Source organism: Somniosus microcephalus, chromosome 32 (assembly GCF_052327205.1).
Source record: "Somniosus microcephalus isolate GS21.2 chromosome 32, FLI_Smic_1.0, whole genome shotgun sequence".
NCBI classification, from domain to species: Eukaryota; Metazoa; Chordata; class Chondrichthyes; order Squaliformes; family Somniosidae; genus Somniosus; species Somniosus microcephalus.
This window is the reverse complement of record NC_141018.1, coordinates 32,397,859-32,414,107: the sequence shown is the minus strand read 5'-3', so window position 1 is coordinate 32,414,107 and position 16,249 is coordinate 32,397,859. Positions and strand designations below refer to the sequence as shown.

Here is a 16,249-nt window from a genome sequence, read left to right as displayed (position 1 = left end):
AACCTGTTTTCTTTTATTAATCGCGCTGTATAAATGGCTGTAAAATAATGGCTTCAGTTTAAGAAAACTCGTATTTAAAACCTTAGTCAGTGCCATTAGCTTCATAACCTGCGCTTTAACTGATGTGTCCATAGCCATTTGTAAGTAGCTTTGCATTAAGATAAAAAGGAAAGTCGACAGTACACAAAATGTGCCTGTACTTTATCAGTCCCAAAGGAGCGTGTTCTGATGATGTGCCCTTCCAAAGGCCAACTTTTCACTTCAAGCTGTGTATTTAAGATTTGGTCTGGCATGTACCATGCAGCCCCCAAAATTAAAAACACTCCCGCATTACCAGTTAGCTGGATGTGGTCATTATTTGTCCAGATACAGTGGAACCTCCCAATTATCTGCTAGAATCGTGGCGTTCCAAACCTTGAACAATATCACCTTGTCGCACAGGCCGCTGATGTTTCTTTTGTCTAGTATTTCCTCTCTCTTTGTGACAAACTACACGATGGTTATTTTATTTGTGTTTGTATCTCTGTTCCTGGTGCTATAGCGCCACCACTGGCAGGAGGGTATAAGTAAATAGTGTGACCAGTTTACATAGGCAGTAGGACATAAAAAATTACAATGGAAATCTAAGAATAAGGACAGAATGTATGACTTTAAACTGAGGACGGAACATGCAGTTCACCCTGGTCCAATTATTACCCCCCCCTAATCCCACTTCATCTAAAGACTACACGTGGTCTTAACTCCCTGTGTGTAATGTCACAGGAGGTCACCTAGTATATTTCCGCTCCAGTAACCATGGTGACCGCCTCTGGAGTAAGCTTTACTACCGCGTGCATTAGCCACATCCCAATCTTCTGCACTACGATGTTCTAAAAGCAGCCGGAAAAGCCTTTGTCCTTGCGATCTATAATTTATATTTTTTGCTCTGGCATGCTTTTTGAAATCTAAGGAGCATGTTCTTTGCGGGTTGCTTTTTCTGTTTGCTAAGATTTGCTTTGAAATTATTTAAAACCCTAGTCGCGTGCTTCCCAGAAACAAAGGCATCGATTGGTGAATTTCTGGGGAAGTTACCGCTAGGTGTGGTGCTTGAATATTTTGGCAGTGAATTGTAAAGGTATAAAACGAGGATGTTGCCAGGACTGGGGAATTTTAGCTATGAGGAAAGATTGGATAGGCTGGGGGTGTTTTCTTTGGAACAGAGGAGGCTGAGGGGAGATTTAATTGAGGTGTATAAAATTATGAGGGGCCGAGAGAGTGGATAGGAAGGACCTATTTCCCTGAGCAGCGAAGTCAATAACCAGGGGATTTAAAGTAATTTGTAGAAGGATTAGAGGGGAGTTGAGAACTTTTTTCACCCAGAGGGTGGTGGGGGTCTGGAACTCACTGCCTGAAAGGGTGGGAGAGGCAGAAACCCTCATCACATTTAATTAGTACTTGGAGTGCCGTAACCTGCAGGGCTACGGACCAAGAGCTGGAAAGTGGGATTAGGGTGAATAGCTCTTTTTCAGCCGGCGCAGACACGACGGGCTGAATGGCCTCCTCCTGTGTCGTAATTTCTCTGATTCTGAAACATGTTCCTTTCCGAACATGGGTTCGATTTATCAAACTAAGCAATAAACTGGCGATTACACTGCATTTATGAAGACTGGATCACCAGTAACTGACAAAATACAAGCCCTAGTTAGTGCTGAGTTAGCTGATCTCGGCTAGAGAGGCGATGGGGAGACCTACAGCAGTACTGTTGGATTGGGGTGGGGGGGGGAAAGCGAGAATTGACCAGGGTGGCCAGTCTAGCGACGCCAGCTGCAACTGAAGTATGTGGACATCAGTCAACTTCCCAGAAATGCTGACATCTGCAGCTAGGTAGACTTGAGACCCCCCCCCCCCCCCCCAAAAGGTGAGTCCTTTGCTCCCAAGATGATGATTCATGTAACTTCTGGCAGTGGAGCATTAAAGCCAGGAGCGCGAGCCCGTGGAATCCTGCAGAATAAATATTTACTAACTTGTGTGGTGACCTCTTGGGAGGGTGTTTGGTTTCTGGTACAGAGAGGGATTCCTAAGAGCTTGGTGGAATTGTGTAAAACTGCTTATTTTAGTGATGGAAAATGCTTATACGAGTTATATTTTTGAAGGAACATGCTTTATTGTCGATAGTTGGGAAAATCTGTTAATGGGTGTGCTGCTTTCCTTGCAGACCATCGTGGCCATTAACAAGGATCCCGAGGCTCCCATCTTTCAGGTAGCGGACTATGGCTTGGTGGCCGACCTCTTCAAAGTAAGTCTCGTTTGTTAGTGTATGAAAGATGATGGCAAGCCTGATTGATAAAGTATAAAGAAAATGCTGCAAAAATACTTCCGCTCTCTCTCTCTCTCTCTCTCTCTCTCTCTCTGTCCCTCCACCGATGCTGCCTGACCTGCTGAGTATTTCCAGCATTTTCTGTTTTTATTTCAGATTTCCAGCATCCGCAGTATTTTGCTTTTGTGCTGATAGATAGTAAATTGGGGGTGAAATTCTCTCTCCACGAGAAAATGGGCCAATTTCTCTGTTTTCTGTGTAATTAACAGCTTGTTAATGAAATTGAAGGCATGGCTTTGAAACATGCATTTGTTACTTCAGAATGCAAATCTGTTTGTGTACCGTTCATTGCAGGAGACAAAAACTTTTCCTTGTTTAAAAGAATTTCATCTCCGTTATTTTATTTCTCCCAACCACTCCTTCGCTATAACAACAGAAAATGCTGGAGATACTCAGCAGGTCAGGCAGCATCTGTGGAGAGAGAAACCGAGTCGATGTTTCCAGTCGATGACCTTTCGTCAGAACTGGAAAAGCTTACAGATGTACAGGAAACTTTGTGCTATCCGGCACCGACGGGACCGAGCTGTTGCCGTCCCATCAAAACTGCCGGACAAACCAGCGCTAATGTTGAAACATACGGAGATTTTGAGCTCCGTATCTGGCAACAAACCCTGTTGCTTAGCAACAGCTTCTAAACAGTCGGCCGTACCTTGCAAGCGTCTCTGTAGCTTAGCAACAGCTTCAGCGAGACCTTGCAGAGCTTGACTGGTGGGGGGGAAAAAAGCAACGAAAAGAAAAAAAACCTAACGAAACGGCTCCTGATTTTTGCCAGTGGCTCGAGCATTCCGGACAGTTAACCTCCGGATAAACCAAAGTTTCCTGTAACAGGTTTTAAGCAGGTACAGAGGCAGGGAAAGGGTGGGGTGGGGTGGAGTGGAAAGAATGAAAGGGAAGGTCTGTGATCGGGTTGAGGGCAGGAGTGATAACACGACCAAACGGATGATGGTGCGAGGCAAAAAGGGGGCGGTAATGGGGCAAGTAAAGAAACAAAAGACGGGTCTGGAGGAGCTGTAAATGGCAACTGCAGAACCATTGCCAGCACCTGCTGTCTGGGGGGGAAAAAATGGGAACCGTGATTATGATCTTCACTATCCCTGGATCACATCATTTTTTGCCTAAGCTGACAGGTAGGTGACTAAGATGAGCTTCTTTGATCAGCTGTTTGGAGGCATGTAAGATCAGTCTGCGGTGACTCGCTCTCTAATCTTTAATGAAACTATATTGTGTTGATAACCGGAATGCAAAATTGGACAAAATGTCTTTTGCTAGGCCTGTGTAATTAAAAAAAAAAAAAAAAAAAAAAAATGTACATAAGCAACATTTGCTCAATTTAAACTAGTGCAATTAATCAGTTCTTAAATGGGATGTTTGAAAACAGTCACGATATGGTGAATCTCATTGAAACATATAAGATTCTGAGGGGGATTAATGCCGAGAGGCTGTTTCCCCCTGGCTGGAGAGTCTCGAACGAGGGGTCTCGGGATAAGGGGTCGGCCATTTAGGACTGAGATGAGGAGAAATGTCTTCACTCAGAGGGTGGTGAATCTTTGGAATTCTCTACCCCAGAGGGCTGTGGAGGCTCAGTCGTTCAATATATTCAAGAGAGATCGATAGATTTTTGAGCACGAAGGGAATCAAGGGATATGATCAGGCGGGAAAGTGGAGTTGAGGTCGAAGATCAGCCATGATCTTATTGAATGGCGGAGCAGGCTCGCGGGGCCGTATGGCCTACTCCTAATTCTTATGTTCTTATGAATCCTTGTGACTTTTATTTTTCTCTTGCAGTGGCTTCACATAAGCAAAAAAAAAGGGGGCAGTATCGCTTGATTGCAGTGCTGTTCATTTTTCTTCATAATCTTGAGCACTGTCATTAATGTGCCAAGTCACTTTAAGAAGCATGAGAAGTAGAAGTGGCCCATTGGTGTAAATACCAGATTTCCTGTTCCGTGCAATCCACTGATTCCCGTCCCTTTTTTTGTGTTTTTTGTTAATTTACTTTTTGATGAGCAGGAGAAGCAATTTTTTTTTTGGCAAGTTACATAAAAGCAGCACAGCAAGGAATAAAAACAACAGTGGAAAGTGGAAAAGCCTTGCCTTGTGCCTAAATGTGTGTAGCTCCAATATTCCGTGCATTAATGCATTTAAAGAATATTTAGGCGGCTTAATCCTCCAGTGCGTTATTTAGCGGTAATGCATATTGTCCAGTACTTATTGTAGTTCTTGCTCTTAATTAATGATGAAAGTAATAAAATGGCCTCATTTGCCTCTGTGTCTAACGAATGAAATTTTACAACTTCAACTGTGACGTTATATAATTAAAAATTTGCTAACCATATCTTGCCCTATAGAATTAAGGTGCAAGGTTGCCCTAATACTAAATAACAGGCTTAGTAAAAATGATTCCACTCGGGCTAACTGGAGCACAGTGGAAGACTTTGACATTTTTCTGATTGGTTCTCTGGGTAGCTCAGCTGGTTAAGGCAGCGAGTAACTCAAAGATACAGACCAGGAAAGTCCCGTCAGTTCCCGGTCTGCTGTTGAATTTGCTATTCACGGCAAGGATGTCTCGGCATCTCTGGATTAAAAAGGGGGAGATCAGCCGAGGGCTGGCTCGTTCCTGATTGTTATCAAGCAACCCCTGTTGGGAGTGCCTGGATGCCAGAGGATATGATTTGGCACCAAGTCCTGTTCACCCATCACCCCTGTGCTTGCTGATCACTGTGCAAACCCACTGGGCCTTTTGGGGAGGCCCTGCACCCTACTTTTGTCAAGCTGCAGGTCCATTAGCCATGCTTTTGATGCCTCCAGACTTGTTCTACCGCCCTCCGTAACCTTCAGTTCACCCAAAACCCTGCTGCCCCGTGTCCTAACTCGCACCAAGTCCCGTTAACCATCACCCCCTATGCTCGCTGACCTACATTGGCTCCCGGTCCAGCAACACCAACAAATAAAAATTTTCATCCTTGGTTCCCCTTCCCTAGCCCTGTAACCTCTTACAGCCCTCCAAGGTCTCTGCACTCCTCCAATTCTGGCCTCTTGTGATCCTCGATTTTCATCGCTCCACCATTGGCAGCCGTGCCTTCAGCTGCCTGGAAGTCCCTCCTTAAACCTCTCCGCCTCTTTAGTTCTCTCTCCTCCTCTTTAGTTCTCTCGCCTCCTTTAAGACGCTCCTTAAAACCTACCTCTTTGACCAAGCTTTTGGTCACCTGTCCTAATATTTCCTTATGTGGCTCAGTGTCCAGTCTTGTTTGATAATGTTCCTGTGAGGCGCCTTGGGACATTTTACTGCGTTAAATGCAAGTTGTTGTGATTTCCTATCCCCACCAAATGCACAATTTTCAACAGGGGTCATTGGAGAGCTACCAGAGGCAAGATTCTATCCATTTTCCTCCTCCTCTTCCCTAACTCAGGGACCCTGTAGCACCTCTGGCGCTGCACAGTTGCGATGAACTAGCTCTGAAGAGCCCAGGGACCAAACCTAGGGACCTGCCTTGGCTGTTTGAGCTCCTGTTACGCACAGGGCTCTGTGTGATGTGTGCGAGACGCCATAGGGCAGTAGCATCCCCGAAAGAATCCCTGCCAAAGTTTAATAGTTTTCTCTGTCTAGTGCCTGCAGGCCGGGCAGTAAACGTGCGGCTTTTAATAATCCAGAGACAAAGTGTCGAGAGATAGAAACAACGTGTAGACAATTTCCTGAATAAATTTTGTACGACGGCTTTATTTCCAGCTAATGGAAATGCAGATCTCTTGAATAATTGAGAGGCTGTATTCATCATTGGCGAGTTCAGCTGGGCTCCTCGAGCACTGCGACGGCCACAGGCCCTTTCATCAGAACTGATACTTAACACTAGCCACTGGGTTTAGTTTTCGAACGAACATTTACATGCCCAGCTGACTTTTATTTATTTATTTTTTGGCTGAATACCTGTGATGAGCAATTGGTAGTAGTTAAGGGCACCTGTGGTGGGAGCGGGACTGACTGCCAGATGCCAGGTAGAAGAAGGGGGCTTTGTTTACTGTGATTTGAAACGGCTTGAGGTTTTTTTCTTTCTCATTTTGGCTTTACTTTGCTCATTAATTATTGACCAACTCTCCCAAGCATGACTGGCGGCAGGAGTGTTTTAGTAAGTTTCCCTGTAATAAACAATGGGTAATCGTAGCCATGTGAGTTCAGATCTTAACCGTGTCTCTCTCACCTACGATCAGTCCATTGCTTCGGAGAGTCAGTTTATCAGATTAAGCTGCAGGTTTTTGAGATAATTTGAATGGTATTTATACCCAATGTTTGTGTGTACTTCTGCCCTCTTTCCTCGCCCCCGGCCCTGCTCCTGTGACCGAGTGTTGGCAAGCTATCTGACCAAGAGAGCATCACATCCAAACCCGATACTGTTCTCGTCTGGTATTCACATGCGATCAGGAGCGGGAACCTTGACTGAATGTCCCCTCTATAAGCCCTGAAGAGCCCATAGTGACATTAGTGGCTCCACTCTCTCCCTGACCGAGATCAGATAACTCGGCACAAACTTGCAGTCGCACCCAAAACCTTCTGGTCCATTGGATCTCGTGGATCAGTTAGATATATATCGGCCGTTCCTTCATCGTCGCTGGGTCAAAATCCTGGAACTCCCTCCCTAACAGCACTGGGAGCACCTTCACCACACGGACTGCAGCTGTTCAAGAAGGCGGTTCACCACCACCTTCTCAAGGGGCAACTAGTGATAGGCCATAAGAACATTAGAAATAAGAGCAGGAGTGGGCCATACGGCCCCTCGAGCCTGCTGTGCCATTCAATAAGATCATGGCTGATCATCGACCTCAACTCCACTTTCCTGCTCGATCTCCATATCCCTTGATTCCCCTAGAGTCAAAAAATCTATCTATCTCGGCCTTGGATCTACTCAAAGACTCAGCATGCACAGCCGTCTGAGGCAGAGAATTCCAAAGATTCACAACCCTTCGAGTGAAGAAATTCCTCCGGCCTTGCCAACAACGCCCACGTCCCAAGAATTAATTTTTATTTAAAAAAAACCAGTCTTTTATAGTCAAACCTGTCCTTTTGATTAAATAACCGTCTTGTCTTTAGTAATTAATTTTAGAGTTTTTCAGAGTAAAAAAAAACCCAACGGGTTTCTAGTAAAATTAAATGGGACCCTGAATCGAGGCATTTGCTGTTGTTGTGACCACTGCGCTGGCTAAAGTGATCAGTGAACAATCACTGAATCAATTAGATCTCGCATAAATAAATGGAACGCTCACTCAGTTTGAGCCCTCACCTTTTTAAAGAGGAGCCAAACCTATCTGGGGAAATCGATGCTTTCACTGCATGAATGTTCTTTCTACTATTCAGTTTATAATAAAAAAAACAATAAAAAAAAAATCAATTTTATGTTCAAGGTGGTGGTTGTTAGTGCTGGGGAATGGAACCATTTTCTCATTACACACTCCCAGGTCAGAGATAAAAATGCACATTAAGGTTCATCAGCCTCCATCTCTGAAGAGTACATACGAATTAGGAGCAGGAGTAGGCCACTCGGCTCCTCGAGCCTGCTCCACCGTTCAATAAGATCATGGCTGATCCGATTACTCCACATTCCCGCCTACCCCCGATAACCTTTCACCCCCTTGCTTACCAAGAATCTCTCTACCTCTGCCGTAAAAATATCCAAAGACTCTGCTTCCACCGCCCTCTGAGGAAGAGAGTTGCAAAGACTCACGACCCCCTGAGAAAACATTTCTCCTCATCTCTGTCTTAAATGGGCGACCCCTTATTTTTAAACAGTGACCCCTAATTCTAGATTCTCCCAATACCATCTACTGTACCACCGTGACTTTTTTCAATTTCTACACTAGCTGTACTGTGGCCTCCGTGAGTAAAGGTGCCAATTTAGTGTAAATTAGCAATAGTTTTAAACATTGTTGGCCTCTCGCTGCTCGCTATAGATTGGATTGGGAATGTCCAAGCTCATTTCACACCGTAGCCTTGCAGCCAAGAGAACCCATCGGTCTGAGTTTGAATTTTTTGCTGGGCTCTTGGCTTCTTAATCCTGCATCAGGTACTCTTGCGTAGAATTTACAGTGCAGAAACCATCCATTCGGCTCAACTGGTCTGTCCAGTGTTTATGCTCCATCAAATAAATCAAATATGGAATTCCAGAGACACCACTTTATCCAGAGGGTGGTTAAGCATGTGGAACTTGCTACCTCAAGCAGTGCAACAGCAAAATACTGCGGGTGCAGGAAGTGCTGGAAACACTCAGCAGGTCAGGCAGCATTGAGGAGAGAGAAACAGAGAGTCAATGTTTCGGGTCGATGACCCTTCGTCAGAACGGTTCTTTCGACGAAGGGTTCGACCCGAAACGTTGACTCTGTTTCTCGATGCTACCCGACCTACCTCAAGGGAGTAGTTGAGACGAATAACACAGATGCATTTAATGGGAGGCTAGATAAGTACATGAGGGAGAAAGGAATGGAAGGTTGTGCTGATGGGTGTGAGATGAAGTAAGGTGGGAGGAGGCTCGTGTGGAGCCAGAAATTTGGGCTGGGGCATCTTCTGAGGATGATGGGGAGGGGTTACACCCATCATAACGGTTGAATAGAATGGAGGTTCTTTATCGAAATGATCAAGATTAGAGCTGGGGGGTGGGGCGGGTAGAGAGGGGAGGGAGAGATGGAATGAGTCAAGAGGAATAGCTTTCTGTTTGATAACCGTACCATCAGGAAGGAAGAGTAGAAAGGAGAATTCGTAAGTTACAGGACCAGAAAGAGCAACTGCTCGGGGAGCAGTCCTTGACACTTTTTTCGATCGTTTCTTTCAAACCGACGACTGCTCCTCCAGCAGCCCTGCTCGTCAATTCAAAAAGCGCTTCTGTAAAGTGCCGCGGGACCTCTTCCGATATTAAAGGCACTATAAAAATGCAAGTTGTTGTTGTTGAACCTACAAGCACTATTTGCTCCTCCTTTTGTTAATTTAACTTTAAAAAAAAAAACTTCAAAAATGCATTGAATGGGTTCCAGTGGAACCTGTCTAATAAATGCTGGGCTCAGTCCTGACTGTACTTGTTGTTTCTCTCTGCAGGCAGTCCCAGAGATGACCGCTCTATTGGAGTAGTAATGCCAAGGTCCTGCAACTTGGTCATTAATCTGACGCTGATTCGCTCATTGGACCTGTACAATTTGAATATTATGTACAGATAATGTGTACATCAATACTGAACATTATTTTTGATGCACCCAGTGTTTGTTTCTAACTATCGATACAGCTAATTGATTACGCTAGAAGATCTGTTTTGTTGTCTATTGGATTGTGGTTCTAGAATTTGGATGCCAGCTGTATATGTACCAAGCCCAGCTAAGATGGGAGGAAGATGACCACATTCCCTGGCCCCCCAGGACTCTTCCAACCCTACTCCACAGCTGACTGCTTGGGTATATGTGATCTGCCTCTAAGATCTCTCTCTCTCTCCCCTCTGGGTCTCTCGTGGCACCTTCCTAGGGAACTCGTGGAGAGACGTGCAGGTGTGAGCCTGTAAGCTGTCAACTTGTTTCGGGTTGTTTTCAAGAGTCTTGACTGTTTTGCCAGAGGAGTCTCCAAGCAGCAGGGCCGTTGTGATGCATTTTGCAGTGGGATTGCTGAACAATATTTTCTCTCCAGCTTAATACCACGGCTGTGTTGTGCCCCTACATTTCATGCCCTAATAACACTCTGGGGAAGGCTCTGATTGCTGAAGATCATGTGGATTATTTCACTGCCCTTGGCTGCTAGAGCAATTCTCCCCCCTCCCATTGCAGTTCAAAAAGTCTGCAAAAGAAAACTCCATGAAAGGTATTTTTAATTTAAGATTCTAACGCAACATGATGTAGAGCCTCCACGGTTCTCCAATTTGAGTGGTTCCGGCAAACGGTTTGTTCTTCTGCAGTGGAGGAGAGAGATGTGACTGCAGATAAGTTTGGAGGGGGCTTGGGCCAAGACATCTCTTGGGGGGGAATTGTATGTGACACAGTGATCTTGTAAGGGGAAGACGGTAGGGCTGCCATTCTGGAAGGAAATACAGCATCAAGAAAATGTAGCTGGTTAATTCTTAGATTGGTAAACAATTTATATGCAAGAATTTAATTCAGTTGCAATGTGTGGATTAAGCATCAAATTTTGTGGTAATCAACTGTAACTATTTTGTAATTAAACTGTGACCATCCTCTTGTATCCGTGTCCTCGCACATCAGGAGCACTGACACAAAAATGGGCCATACCATCCGAATAACATTAAAGTGGTGTACATCATTTAAGTAGAGAGAGTGCAGAGAGCAATTGGAGTTGGTGATCAGTGCTTGGGGACCATTTGTCCTGGCGAAATCTGCCCACTCCCCCTCTGATCCCAGCAGAGCTTATGCACGTCACTCAATCGAATCGTCTCGTTTGGGGTTGGTAAACCCATCAGCCAAGGATTTCTCTACAATAGAAGGAACCTGTTTACTGAACTGGCGTCACATATGATGGAATTGAACGATAAGACATAGTTGGGGGAATGCTAACCTCGACAACCTCCTACTTTCTCCCTGTAAATGTAACAAATTTTACACCAGTCAACTCTGTATGGCTTCTCTCGTTGTGATTGCCCAATGAGAGGACCAGCAGGAAGTCGGAGCCCAGGAGATGCTTTGCAAGGGCAGCCTGGGAGATGTGCTCTAATTATTCCCAGTGGGGAAAAATACTTTGCCTGTGCACAAGTCGAGACAAGGTACCAGAGGTGTTCGCCTAGGCTCAGTGGGTAGCACTCTCGCCTCTAAGACAGAAGGCCGTTGTTTCAAGTTCCAATCCAGAGACTTGAGCACATAATCTAGGCTGACACTCCAGTGCAGTACTGAGGGAGTGCAGCACTGTTGGAGGTGCCGTCTTTCGAATTAAACCGAGGGCCTGTCTTCCCTCTTGAGTGGATGTAAAAGATTCCATGGCACTATTCAAAGAGCAGGGATGTTCTCCAGGTGTTTTGGCCAATGTTTGTCACTCAACCAACATCACGAACAAACAGATTATGTGGTCGTTTACCTTGTCGTTTGTGGGACCTAGCTGTGTGCAAATTGACTGCCGCGTTTCCCTACATTATAACAGTGACTGCCCTTTAAAGGTAAGTCTTTGGCTGTAAAGCGCTTTGGGATGACCTGAGACCATGAAAGGTGCTAACCAGACGGCAAGTTTGTTCTTTCTATAACTGCCTTGTAAAAATGCAATAAGTCACAGAACAAGCATTTGGCCCATCAGGAGCGCTTACAATTAAACGTGTTGAATTCTAAAATAGAAACAGAAAATGCTGGAAATACTCAGCAGGTCACGCAGCATCTGTGGAGGGAGGAACAGAGTTAACGGCCCAGAAATTCGGCTCTCCCCGGGTGAGTACGCACGGGGTACTCGCCCGTGGGCCGAATGGAAGTGCCGGTTTCCTGCATGCGCGGGAAACCGGCACTTCCGATCCTCTGAACGAAGAGGTTCAGAGGTTGAACGCGCACGCAGGGGAGGTTGCGCGTGCGCTTTGAACGTAGTTTTTTTTTTTACAGGTTTTCCCGGGAGGGTAAGCCTGCAGGATTTACACATTTTAAAAAGCAGGCATAAGGCCTGCTTTTTGCAAGGTAAGTGGTCAATTAATTAAAATTAAAACATTTTTTCCACAGGCTTATTATTTTTCAATACTTTAAAGCAAGGTAAGTTTATTTTTAGCCCCGTTATAATAAAAAATTATATTTTCAAAAATTTAAATTATTGTTTAAAATAGTTATTTAATGTAATTTATAGTTTATTTAAAAAGTGTGATGTTTTTTAAAAATGTATTTGAAGGTTTACTGCTATTTTGGGCCTGTAGTATTTATAAGTTTTGACAGGTCTACCTGTCAATCTTATGAATGGGCTTTTCCCTCCTCCGATTGGCTGCCCATGGCTCACATGATCCCAGGGGACGCATCGCACTAACTACGCCCCTGGGACACGCAAGCACAGCGCGCCGGCAGCTGGGCCAGGCCCCGGAGCGGAATTCCACAGGGCCCTACAGCTCAACGGCCGGCGCGCAAGGTAAGTGCAGGTCGGGGGCTTGCACCCGCGGGAAGCCCCCGACCTGAATTTCTGGGCCAACGTTTCCGGTTTGTGACCTTTCGTTGAATTCTATCCCACTCATTTAATCTGAACGATCTGTTGCCAAAGCTAATGAAAAGAAAGGATGAATGTGACTGAGGTGCGAGAGAGAGATTAGTGCCTGATAATCGGCGTGTCCAATGGTCTATCCCACAAAAAGCCTCCGTTCAGTCAGCACCTGATTCCTAGCTACTCCCATAATGGCTGGATTCTGCAAAAGGGCAAGTGCGAATGGAGATAATGTGGCACCATAAAATCACTGCATCAGGTAATGGGGGCTCAAAATCCTGGTCGACATCCTCCCTTTGTGAAGGAAAACACTCGAGTTCAAATCTGTGCGACGGGAATGACCCGTCCATTGGCAACGGGAATGACCCGTCCGTTGGCAACGGGAGCGCGTGGTGAAGGAAATGAAGGCAGAAGAACTTTCCAAAGAGTCAATGGTAATGGTCAATTAACTGTTAAGTGCTTTGGGACTTCCTGAGGTCGTGAAAGGTGCAATATAAATGCAAGTCTTCAATCATTTTCTGCCGTGAACATTTAAAAGCTGCTCCCCTATTAAGCGTAGCAAGGTCTAGATTAGAGATTGCACATGAAGCTGTTCTTGCATCTTCTCCATTTAACCTCTGCTGCTCTACACAGACAGCTTCCACCTTCTGTTCCTTAGTACCTTTCCCTCAGCTCTGAAGCCATTAAGCCTCACGAAAACTCTGATCATCTCAGTATGTGCCCACAGCTTGTCCTTGTAACTTTTTCTGATTCCTAACCAGGTATTTATCCTTGTTTCTTTGTCGAAAATAACGCCCTACAATTTTTTTTTTCCCTTGGTGGTCTGTCCCATACATCTATTACTCTGGGAGAGGGAGAAACCTTAGAGAGGTATGACGATACTGAACAGGAGGAAGGAAGTAAAGTACAAGAGGGTCAAACTTCAGGATTGTAAAGAGCAAGTTTAGGAAGTTTTTTATAAAAATATATTTCGGATGAGACGTTAAACCCAGGCCCCGTCTGCGCTCTCAGGTGGATGTAAAAGATCCCATGGCACTATTTCGAAGAAGAGCAGGGGAGTTCTCCCCGGTGTCCCGGGCCAATATTTATCCCTCAATCAACATCACTTTAAAAAAAAAAAAACATCTGGTCATTATCACATTGCTGTTTGTGGGAGCTTGCTGTGCGCAAATTGGCTGCCGCGTTTCCTATATTACAACAGTGACCACACTTCAAAAAGTACTTCATTGGCTGTAAAGCGCTTTGGAACGTCCTGAGTTCGTGTCGAAATGCAAGTCCTTTTTAAACACACAGGCTGATTGACAGCTGGACAGCGTTGTCAGGATTGGGTGGTCGAGACTCGGATAAGCAACAGCGATGTGGCAATGGGAAAATAGGGTGGGTGCGGAAGGAAAAATTCAAGAGCGCCTCCTTCATCCAAACTAATTTTGGGTGTTGTACTTGAGAGGTTTGTTAATTTGAACAGACGCAGTGATTTGTGTTTGATCCTAACAGCGATTCCCAATTACGCGGTGTCAATAATGCAGTGTAATGTGCTGATAAAAATCTCACTGAAATCTGATCTCTCTGCTGCATTCATAATTCTTCTGCTTCTGGTTGTTTTGACGAAAAGTACTTTGGCAGCATACGAGCTTAGCAGAAGGAGTGGAGCTGGGGCGCACTCCAACAGACGTCGAGCGTCAATGTGTGAAGTCGGGAGTGAAATTGCTGCGCATCTGAACTCGCAAAAGGAGCAAGTTTCATTTTTTTCGTCCCCAAACACTTAGCGTGGAGAAAATGTTGTTTTCTCAGGCTTTATTGTCTCTGTGAGTAGTGTCGTCAGTTCAGCTGAGATTCACTCTGGGAAAATCTAGCTGGCATCAACCAGTTGGCCAGTTGCCAAAAGAATCTTCCAGATATGATGGGGCACCGAGAGACTAAACCAAAAAAAGTTATATTAGATGATTGATATCGTGAGGAGCAACAACAACATGTATTTATATAGCGCCTTTAACGTAGTCAAACGTCCCAAGGCGCGGCACAGGAGTGTTAAAAGGACACAAAATTTGACACTGAGCCACATAAGGAGAAATATGGGCAGGTGACCAAAAGCTTTGGTCAAAGAGGTAGGTTTTAAGGAGCGTCTTAAAGGAAGAGAGAGAGGTAGCGAGACGGAGAGGTTTGGGCAGGGAATTCCAGAGCTTAGGGCCCAGGCAGCTGAAGGCACGGCCACCAATGGTTGAGCGATTATAATCAGGGATGCTCAAGAGGGCAGAATTAGAGGAGCGCAGATATCTCGGGGGGTGGGGGGGGAGGGGTGGAATTGGGCTCAAGAAGACCACAGAGGTGGGAAGGGGCGAGGCCATGGTGAGATTTGAAAACAAGGATGAGAATTTTGAAATCGAGGCGTTGCTTAACTGGGAGCCAATGTAGGTCAGCGAGCACAGGGGTGATGGGCGAACTCAAGTTTACGTAGGGTGGAATGTGGGAGCACTGCAAAGAATCATAGAATCTTACAGCACAGAAGGAGGCTGTTCGGCCCATCGTGCCTGTGCCGGCTCTTTGAAAGTGCTATCAAATTAGTCCCACTTCCCCTTAGCCGCTTAGACATCCAATTTTTTCCTTTTCAAATATATCCAATTCCTTTTTGGAAGTTACTATTGAATCTGCTTCCACCGCTCTTTCAGGCAGTGCTGTTCAGATCACAACAACTCACTGCGTAAAAAACATAATTCTCCTCATCTCCCCTCTGGTTCTTTAGCCAGAATTTGGAGGAAACCGAGGATTGGAAAGGTTATCACATCCAACTGTGCTCGTGAAGATGACGTTCAATGCTGCCATCTTGTTTGGGTAATACCCGTCACCCCGTTTATAAATCTCCATCGATGCCAGTCTGCCACCCCCCCTCTTCGCAATCCTACGACTAGCCTGAGAAGGATTAGAATCATAGAAATTTACAGCACAGAAGGAGGCCATTCGGCCCAACGTGTTCGTGCTGACCAAAATAGCTATCCAGCCTAATCCGACTTTCCAGCTCTTGGTCCGTAGCTCTGTAGGTTACGTCACTGCAAGTGGGTATCCAGGTCCTTCCTATCCACTCTATCTAGGCCCCTCATAATTTTATACACCTTAATTAACTCTCCCCTCAGCCTCCTCTGTTCCAAAGAAAACAACCCCAGTCTTTCCTCATAGCTAAAATTCTCCAGTCCTGGCAACATCCTCACAAATCTCCTCTGTACCCTCTCTAGTGCAATCACATTTTTCCTGTAATGTGGGGCTGGATTTTGCCAATGGGGAGCTTTTGGAGGCAGGACTCCCATTTGTTGGGTTTTAGTCCCGCCTCCATTGACTTGGCCAACCCACACTATTTTCCCTTGATTGACCTTGTTAAGCCCGCCCAGCAAGCTCAGCAGGCCAATTAAGGGAAAGCCGGTTACAGAGTATGACGTTTCAGTCCAAAGATGTGCGGGTTAGGTTGATTGGCTGATAAATTGACCCTTAGTGTTAGGGGGATTAAATACGTGGGGTTACGGGGATAGGGTGGGATATGTGTTGGTGTAGGCGTTACGGGGATCGGGTGGGATATGTGTCGGTGCAGGCTCGATGGGCCGAAATGGCCTCTATCTGCACTGTGGGGTTTCTGTGATTTCTGTGATCTGTCTAAAATTTTTGACGTGAATTGTCATCGTTTGACAGCTCTGTGAAGCTGTCAAACACTGACATTCTCCGTTGTTTGAGGAGTTCTTGAATTCAAGACTCATCAAACCTCTTTCTTTAGCAGAAATTAG

At 45.4% G+C, this 16,249-nt stretch overlaps 1 protein-coding gene across 2 annotated transcripts in view; it reads left to right on the top strand.

The window, feature by feature from the left end:
• The window catches only part of etfa (electron transfer flavoprotein subunit alpha), a 53,178-nt gene extending 42,624 nt beyond the window's left edge, over positions 1–10,554 (top strand). The window contains exons 11-12 of one of the 2 annotated variants that reach the window (XM_085972320.1): positions 2,195–2,275; positions 9,432–10,554. In XM_085972320.1, the coding sequence (XP_085828446.1) occupies positions 2,195–2,275; positions 9,432–9,464 (114 nt within the window). In that variant the 3' untranslated portion in view covers positions 9,465–10,554. The remainder of the gene's footprint in view (positions 1–2,194; positions 2,276–9,431) is intronic. The other variant, XM_085972321.1, reaches the window with a different exon arrangement.
• Positions 10,555–16,249: the final 5,695 nt, after the last annotated feature.